The sequence below is a fragment of the Mastomys coucha genome, unplaced genomic scaffold, assembly GCF_008632895.1.
Source record: "Mastomys coucha isolate ucsf_1 unplaced genomic scaffold, UCSF_Mcou_1 pScaffold15, whole genome shotgun sequence".
Taxonomy (NCBI): Eukaryota; Metazoa; Chordata; class Mammalia; order Rodentia; family Muridae; genus Mastomys; species Mastomys coucha.
Genome location: NW_022196897.1, coordinates 167717426 through 167726633, shown reverse-complemented (window position 1 = coordinate 167726633; position 9208 = coordinate 167717426). Strand labels below are relative to the sequence as shown.

Below are 9208 nucleotides of genomic sequence, written 5' to 3'. Positions count from 1 at the left end.
TTTTTTTTTAGGACTGCACCCTCTCCATGTTGCAACCCTTCTGTGTCCCTTTGTCCCCAGGTGTGGCTCTTGGTGATGGATGGGATGTGACTGCCCAGGGCTTCTCCTGGACCACTGTGGTTACTTCTAAGGTTGGCCATTCCCTGCACTGTGACCTGAAGACTCCTGGTCTTCCCCTTTGTTTCTGGGTGTTACTGGGTGCAGCACCCTGCTCTGACCCCAGCAGTTGGTCTGCTGTGTGACCTCCCAGCCTGCAGAGTGTGGAAAGTTACTTGAATGCCACAGTGCCTGTCATACTTTTACTGGTCTTCAGAGATGAATGGCTCTTTGCTCATTGGATGTTGTAGGGCTGGGCTCCCTAGAGAAGGAGGGAGGAGCCTCCTGCCTGGTGAGCTGCTGCTCACCATGGCAACAGCTCCCTGTGGCTGTGGGCTCCCTGACAGACTGGGGATGCCTTAGACGCACAAACCTCATGCTTTGGGGGATAGTATATTTGGGGTCTTGGCTAGCCTGAAATCAGGTGTTTTCCTATCAGAAAGGTACTAATTGTTGTCAAGGAGAGGCCTCAGAGCTCCCCTTATCATGGAGACAGTTTATTGCTGCCTCAGGAGCACACTCAGTCTCCTGGTATCTTCCTGGAAGCTGATCTCAAGGGAGGCTACCTAGGACTCAAACTCAGGAAATGGCTGGTAAAGGGCTCTATGACCAAGGACTGTGCTCTGAGATCAGAATGCATCTGTCAACCTAAATCAGGGTGGATCTCCTGGAAACTTTCAGACTAGAAGGTGTCCCAAGCCTGACCCTGATCCTGTCCGTAGACCCTTTATAAGCCATTTGATCCCAGTGACATACATCTGTTGGATATTGACTCCAAGAGTCTGTCCTGGCCGTAGCTCACAGAAGGCACCCGCACAGGTGGTTAACTGGGCACTGCAGCTATTATTAACCTGACAGTGACATCACCGCCAGCCAATGGGAGGCAGGTTTATTTGCAGGGCTGGCAGCTTGATAACGGTTAATTTTAGCTGGATCTTCATTCCCAACATTTGTGAAACCCCCACCAGCCAAAGAGGTGGTGCTATATTTCCCCAAACAGCTTGAAGATGGCAGGTGGGGGTTCCTGGAGAGGCTGAGGAAGACAGAGCCTGAACCCTGTCCTCCATGCTGCCAGTAAGAAGAATCCCGGTTTCCTGTAGCTTTTCCTTGCTTGCCCTGCCCTACCTCTGGCAGCTTCTCAGGGCCACTGTGACCAGGGCTACTGAAGGGACATGAATAGTAGAGGTTGTGGCCACAGGTGAAACACAGGCTTCTGTCTGGAAGTTATACTGTCTTAGTTCTAATGCTTTGAGCTATCTGCTTGTGTGATCTCAGGCACTGAACTTAGTTTTTTCTTTGCCCAATTTCCTCATAGGTTTTGGGGTCCCTGGACCTACTTATAGAACCTGATGTTTAGTGTTGTAGACTCCTTCATTGTCTAAGTGCTGCTAAGCATTCAGTTGAAGAGGATAGAAGTCCAAAATTCTGGCAAGGTATTCAACTAAGCTCTACAGTGGAAGGCAGAACCATCCATAGGCACTTCTTATGGTAGGAGCAGGCTGGAGCCCTCAGGACCTAAATGCCCCCTAGAAAGCCCTATCCCAGCACTACTTCCTGGAGACTCAGTCTCAACACTGAACTTGGGAGATTCATGAAGATTGAAGTAATTGCTGCTCCCTTGCTGGGGCTAGTGAGTGCCTGGCCATTGCTCCATGCTGCTGGGTTAGTGGCTCCTAAGAACTGCTAACCTCAAGGCTATTAGTGGGGCTGAGTATGTTATTGCTCAACACTGTTACCTCTTAAGAATTTGTTTTCTGCCTATCGCCAGGGTCTTTCATACCAACAAAGGCTTCAGGGATCTGCAGAGGAGGCAAAGTATATCCTAATGACAGGGAGGTACTTTTGGCCTGCCTCCAGTAGGTCTATGTATAGGTGTTTCAGGCAGGACATGACCTCTGGTCATTAGAGGTCAGTCCTCTAGATGGGTAAGCTCCTGGCCATGGTCTTGCTGGCTCACTGCTTCCCAGATGTACACAGAGGGAGACGACTCCAAAACTGAAGGACTGGTAGCTATTCACGAAGATTCTGGGTTTTGGACCTCTTTATTGAGCCCACTCCACCTCCTGAATCCTAAACCAGGCCCTGTCTCCATGCAAGAAAGAAAGCATTCTGGGGAGAGATGAGTTGGGCAAGTGGGTGGGTGGAGTAAATGCTAATGCCTTGCCAGGCATTTATTTTTAATTCCTGGCTCCCAGTTGATGGTCTCAGCAGTCTTCAAAAGTGCCAGGTCATCTGAGAGGCCTGCCTAGCCTCTGGCTTCCAGACAGACCCTCAGGCTTCACCTTAACTGTCTCCTCATACTTGATAGTTGTCCTAATTGGGCACCCATCTCTGGGGGTCCCTCATGGGCATTGCCTCAGTAGGAGGTGCGGGGCCCTGACCTGGGGCCTTCTACATCTAGATCTACTCTACACCAGGGTGGAAGGGATAGGAACAGGCCTACTGTCATTTAGCATAAATACTCAAGGATCCTTTGCTTCTTACCTGCTTCCTACCTGCAGCCACAAAGACTGGTTGGGTGAGGACAGGTGGCAGCATTGGAAAACAGGAATGTCTAGGTCAAATGACAAGATAAGCATCTCTGAAGAAGCCCCTGGTGAGATGTGGTGGCCACAACCCCTTACTGCTTATTTTGGATATCCTAATCTTCCTAGAAATCTCAAGGGCTCCCTGCTTCCTAGCCATGGGGCCTGAAGGAGAGTAGGGGTCTGAACCCTGTTAGAATGTGCTTGGTGGCCTAGCTAAGACCATCTGACCAGAAATGCAACCAGGAGTATGCCTGTGCTCTGAGAATGGGCTTCATAAATTCCCTAGACCTAAGGGAATAAATAGAAAAAGCTTTCCAGGGCTTCATTACAAGGTTTTATCTGGGTTGAATTTGCTGATGGCCTCTAGGGCTTGACATGTAGGTTCATGTGAATAAGCATCTGTGCTGGGGGTGAGGTGGGGAAGGATCATGGAAAACCTCTGGAAACTGAGCTTCATGTTCACGGGGACTCAACCATGAGCAGGGCCAGCAATGGATGCTCACATTAGGGCTTGCAGGGATCTTGACCTGGCTTGGGCCTTTTCTCCCCTGGTCTACTTTCTGGTTTCCTGTTGTGGTCCACCTTCCTGGGGGTATGTTGGATATACCTTTTTATCTGCTCTCTAGCAACCACTGCTACCCCAGTTCTCTCTACTGCTTCTTTCGTTTCTCTCCATCCCTGCCCCTCCTTTCCTGGTTCTGTTTCCCTGCCCCCACCTCTGCACGCTGCACCGCCCTTTTGCCTGTTTTTCTCTCCTGGTCTGCGCTCTCGCTCACTGGTTCTCTCCCTCGCTCCGGTGCATCTTTGCAGCTGCGTCCTCTTGGATCCTCGTTACGCCAGTCCGCGTCCGTGAGTGGCGCGGCCCCTACGTCCGCGCATCGTTTGCACCCCATCTGCCAGCCTCCCGGCGCCCGCCTCCCCCCTCCGGTACCGCATTGCCGTACTGCAGGGGCGCAGTGCATTGCGCCGGCACCGTCAATAGGTGGACCCCCTCCTGGAGAGATAAAACCGCCGGCGCCGGCGCCACCAGTCCTTCTGACTGAGATCTCTGCTCTGGGTAAGGACGCACATTCCGGTCTGAGACCCTTGCTTAGGTTTCCAACCAGGGTTCGCCTCCCTGGGAACCCGTCCTGGGGTAGAGGGGGACATGCGGCACCTAACTGGGCTGCACCCCGGGCTGGGGGTAGCTGGGGGAGGGTTGTCTCTAAACCAGGCATGGTGGGTCCCCGTGGCAGTCGGGTAGTGAGTCCCTTAGGCGATTCTATATTTGGTGACAGTCGAGGGGGGCCTTCTCCTGAAACCTGCCATCATGCTGTCACTGTGACCTTGGGGCTTGCCTGGGCTCTGCGGGTCCTGACAGGCTGGTCGGTGCAGGTGGTGGTTTGGGGCCCTGGGGATGTCCGTGATTTGTCAGAGTAGGGCGGGGGAGGTGATGAAACCTGAGGACCTTTATCCTGTCCTACGTGGTTCCCACCCTAGGATGCACCCCCCCACACACACCACACCGAGAAGGCCTGAGCTTCTCGGTTGTCCTCTGAGATACGCAGGTACTGAGACCCAGGGCCTGGACCAGATGGTAGGGGAGAGGGTCAGGGAATCTCTGAGGGCACTTGCTGAGCTGGGCCAGGTGGGATTTTTATTCCTCTGGTTAGAACAGGACATTCACCTCTCAGCCCTGATGGCTGCCCCCTGCCTGTGGGGAGGGCCTGAGCTATTCTGGGCCTATGCCTGGGCACCATCCAATCCAGCTGTCTCCTCTGCCAGCCTGTGGGCAGAGGGAGGAAGATGGCGCCCTTGCCCGAGGAGGGGCTGAGGAGTGCTGGCCTTCTCTTCATGGTGGCAGCAGATGGGGGTAGGGCAGTGTCCCTCCCTGGTGTGTGTGTGTGTGTGTGTGTGTGTGTGTGCGCGCGCGCGCGTGTGCGTGCGTGTGGGGGGGGACTGGCGGCATCGGGGACAAGGAGGACAACGCACACTGTAGAGCTGGGCACAGTGACTCATCACAGGGCTCCTGGCTGCTCCAGGAGCTCACTCAGTCTGCTGCTCTGTGATGTCCAGATCCAATTAACCCTTCTTCCCTAAGGAACTTTCCTCCAAATCAACTCTCCAAACACACACTAATGAACCATTTGGGATAAGGTATAGGGTAGAGAAACAGGTGGCTTATGAATGAAATGTGGCTGAACTGGGTTAGGACAAGGGTGTGTGTGGGGAGAGGGTGTCTTTCTTCCCTATACAGGCTCAGGAGAAGACTGGGTCTGAGCAAGCTCCCAAACAATGCAAGAATGGTGAGGGTATCTTTGCTGGGCTCTTCTGGGGCCCCCTAATCACCTGTTTCCCTCATCCCTGACCCTACAGAGTTCCTGCCTAGCATATACCCTCAACCCTAAGCCAGAACCCCCACAGTGCCAGCCCCTCCCTCACCTAGGCAGAATGGGCAAGGAGAAGACACACATCAACATTGTGGTCATTGGCCACGTGGACTCAGGGAAGTCCACCACGACAGGCCATCTCATCTACAAATGTGGCGGCATCGACAAGCGGACCATCGAGAAGTTTGAGAAGGAGGCAGCAGAGGTGAGCACCGTGGGCCCGGTGCTGTCATTGCTCAGTTTACCTCCTTCAGTGCAGGGGATATGGATGTCTGGTGATGGGGGGTGAACAGAGCAGTATCCCTCTGAGAATGTTGCTAGATTTGTCTCATACTGAGGGAGGGGGAATTTGTGCCCTCCCCAGGTCCCTCAGAAGGCTCTGGACTCGGCCTCAGTGGGCCAGTGCCAGGGGGCCCTCAAGCCTTATCCTCTTGCTCCCCAGGGCTGAAGCTGGGCTAGATGTGGTGCTGCCCTCACTTGTCTTGCAACAGCCAGGGCTCAAGGATGCTATTAATAGCTGATTGATGGGCAGCAGGCTTGCCAGCTCCACTTTCTCCAGATAAGCTGAGGAGGGTTGCTGGTCCAGGATGGTACCCGGAGTAGGGGGTTCTTGGTAGCCTGTTCCTGGTTGAGACTTACGAAAGAGCAGTGGTTGTAACTGGATTCTCTTCTCTGCCCCTACCCCTGCTCATTCTGAGAAGAGCTGGCTCCTGGATAAGGGCTAAGGGAGGCCTGAGGACATCAACTATCTATGCAGAGCTCCTGCTCCCGTGTGTATATGGGGCTTTGAGCCATAATTTTGTATGTCTAGGCCTGATGCTTTTACCTTTTAGGGGGTTTGCTGAAGGGGAGGAGGTAGGAGGGAGCTGAGATTTTGAAGGTCACTTGGGTCAGGTTCCAGCTGGGTTTTGTCTGGTTCTGTCTGGATAGCCCCTCCAGGCTGGGCATCATCCCTGGAATGCAGAAGCAAGCATGTCACGTGAGATTCTGGTAGGGAGTTATGTTCAGCTGTGCATTGATGACCACAGCTGTGGTCCAGGCTGTAGGAGTCTCACCAGGAGTCTGACCCTGGCACAAGTTTGCAAAGAGAAGCCAGACTTGCTCTTAGTGGGGCTGTTTCTTCTTCTGTTTTAGTGGGAGTGGGTAGGGAAGATGCTTCAGTTATGTGGAAGGGAGGGGAGATGCCTCAGTTATGTGGAAGTACTCATCAGCTACAGCAAGATCTGGAACCAGGCTTTTCTCAAAACCTTGAGCAATTTACTTGTTTTTAAATTTTTCCTTAAAAAAAAAAATAACTTAGAGAGTTGTTTTGTTTTTAAAAGTCCCAAACCTAATGAGATAATTGACCTCTAATTGGGTGTAGAGCCTTAGCCTCAGGTCGCAAGGATAGTTTGGCAACTCCCAGACCCTCACGACCTCTGCTGGGGGACTTGCGTGTCCACAGCCATTTAGGAGGGGAGTGTGAGGCTGGCTGATCTGGGCAGCCTCAAGTGAGGCAGAGCAGGGTTTGAGGATCAGCACCAGAGAGATGGGACAGAGGTCTTCTGTTCCAGGTGCTTTAAGCCACCTCTTGTGGTTGTTCCCTTGGGCCAGGGCAGGCATGGCAGGTGGATGTGATCCCAGAGTCCTGTGTCCTATCCTAAGTTGTGCCTCTACCCTTCCAGATGGGGAAGGGCTCCTTTAAATATGCCTGGGTGCTGGACAAGCTGAAGGCAGAGCGGGAGCGTGGCATCACCATCGACATCTCCCTCTGGAAGTTTGAGACCACCAAGTACTACATCACCATCATTGATGCTCCAGGACACCGGGACTTCATCAAGAACATGATTACTGGCACATCCCAGGTATGTGCAGGGAGGGCATCTAGCTTAGTGATGAGTAAGGCCCAAGAGCTCTCTTGAGGGGTCAGTGTCTTTTGTACTCCCTGCCTTGACAGAGCCCCACCCATGTCATCTCCATCCTGTTGGGCAGAGAGTCCCTCAAGAACTGAGTCAGTGCTTTATTTCAGCTAGATGGGGTGCTTGCAGGGTTACCTCTACTGGGACCAGCAGACATACTGAGGGGGAAATGTAGGCATGTCCTTCACAGACAGATTTTTATAGAAGAGCCCACAGTAGAGACAATGACATATGGATAGAAAATCAGTCCGACAATCACAGGCAGAGAGGAAAGAACTAGAGAGGATCATTGACTCGTCCAAGGACCATACCCTGCTGGTAGTGGAGTTGATGGGCAGTCTGGACCTCCTTGACTCAGGGTCTGGTGGAAGAGTCCCCTGATGCCCTTGAGCTAGATATCCTGAATTTCCATCCCCAGGATAACTGCCCAGACCCCATTATATGTGGCAGGGCTAAGTCAAAGGCAGGGCCAGGGGTTTACTGTGTCTGACCTGTTGGCTAGGCGGACTGTGCAGTGCTGATCGTGGCAGCGGGTGTAGGCGAGTTTGAGGCGGGCATCTCCAAGAACGGTCAAACCCGGGAACATGCACTCCTGGCCTATACTCTGGGTGTGAAGCAGCTCATTGTGGGTGTCAACAAGATGGATTCCACGGAACCAGCCTACAGTGAGAAGCGCTATGATGAGATTGTCAAGGAGGTCAGCGCCTACATCAAGAAGATCGGCTACAACCCAGCCACGGTGCCCTTCGTGCCCATCTCGGGCTGGCATGGTGACAATATGCTGGAGCCTTCACCTAATGTGAGTGGAGATGGTATGGAGGGGACAGTGCTGGCCTTCCTAAGAGTCCAGGCCTCGAAGCCTCCAGGTCAGAGTGAGCAAGGCTCCCTTTGGTCTTGCTGGGTTTCTGTGAGCATTGTGGTGATGAAGTGCAGGTCCCTCCTAGTAAGGGACCTGCACTTGGAGTCCTCTGGCTCAGCCTCCTTAAGAGGCCAAAAGAGGAAGGTAAGGCCCTTTTTCTGGCAAGTGATGGTTTCACCAAGCCATCCCTATAGACACCGCCTGTTGGGCCCCAGGTCTCACTATGAGGGAAGACCAGTTTTTTATTGTTCCCAAGCCTCTGCCCTGGGTTTGAATACCAGCAAGGCCACATGATCCTTTGCAGCTGCCTCCCCTGAGGTCTGAAGTGGGTTGGTATCTGGGAAGCAAACATGTCCCAAGGCTGGCCTGGAGAGCAGAGGAATGTATCAGGGCTCATCATGTGGAAGCTTGAAGCTTAGATGGTCTGCAGCTCTGGGTTGGGACTCTTACTTGGGAGTAATGAGGAGGACGTTTTTCAGAGAGGGCCTGGGACCTAGATCTTGGTCTATCCAGAGGAAACTCCTGTCCTAGAAAGGTAGGCACTCAGCTGTTGCCAGCTTTGCAGCTGCCCATGGTAAGTGAAATGGCATAAGCCTAGGTTCTCTGGAGATAGCTGGAGACCCAGTGCCTGGTGGTATAAGGAGAGGGTTTGGCAGGCAGGGGTTACTCTATCTTGTTCTTGCTGATGTATGATTATCAGATCTTTAATATCCCCTGGGGACCTCTGATCAGCAGAAACCCCTCTGCTCCTTACTGCTCTATTGTGCTCTGGGGCTCTGCTCATCCATACTTTGAGAGCTATCTGTTGACCTGAGGTGCTTGGAACTTAGTCATGAATACTAAAGCAGAAGGGCACAAAGCCCCTTGGGTGGATTTACTTCTTGTCTGTGGCAGGTGGACCATGAAGAGCTCTGTCAGGGGGAATTGAAGTCATCCTCCAGAGAGGCTGTTGTTGTTGTTGTTGTGGTGGTGGTGGTGGTGGTGATGGTGCTGCTGGTGATAGACCCTGAGCTTGGAGATAGCTTGGTATTGAGCAGAGCTCTGGGGTCAGGGCAGAGGCTGGACTTTATCCACGACATGGCCATTGGCTAGCTTGAGTCCCCATCCCTTGGCACTTGCCCTGTCTAGGGCTGTGATTGATCAGGTCCCAGAGGGATTAGGGGATCAGACCAGTCTGAGTGGCCTTCTTTGTAAATGGTGGGAGCATGACAGCAGTCTGGGGAGGCTGTTTTTGTTTGCTTGTTGGTTTGTCCCTTCCCTCTTTCCTAAGCTGTGTTTGTTCAGGGTCCCTGTGAGGCTAGGAAGGAGAGGAGGGATAAGGAGCAAGCTATTCAGCTTGAATGGCGAGGCTCCCTTCCCAGGCTACCCTTAGGTAGGTCCTGGAGATCTGAGTCTGAGGGTTTGGTCAGATGAGTTGCTCTGTGATAACTGGCACTTTTTTTTTTTTTTTTTTTTTTT

General features: G+C 52.8%; 1 protein-coding gene across 3 annotated transcripts in view; it reads left to right on the top strand.

Annotated features, from left to right (window-relative positions):
- The first annotated feature begins 3348 nt into the window (after positions 1-3348).
- The window catches only part of Eef1a2 (eukaryotic translation elongation factor 1 alpha 2), a 9429-nt gene continuing 3569 nt past the window's right edge, over positions 3349-9208 (top strand). Inside the window, exons 1-4 of one of the 3 annotated variants that reach the window (XM_031373054.1) lie at positions 3349-3681; positions 4980-5198; positions 6658-6837; positions 7394-7690. In XM_031373054.1, the coding sequence (XP_031228914.1) occupies positions 5055-5198; positions 6658-6837; positions 7394-7690 (621 nt within the window). In that variant the 5' untranslated portion in view covers positions 3349-3681; positions 4980-5054. Of the gene's footprint in view, positions 3682-4064; positions 4172-4364; positions 4477-4979; positions 5199-6657; positions 6838-7393; positions 7691-9208 lie in introns of those variants that run through there. The other 2 variants (XM_031373055.1, XM_031373053.1) reach the window with 2 other exon arrangements.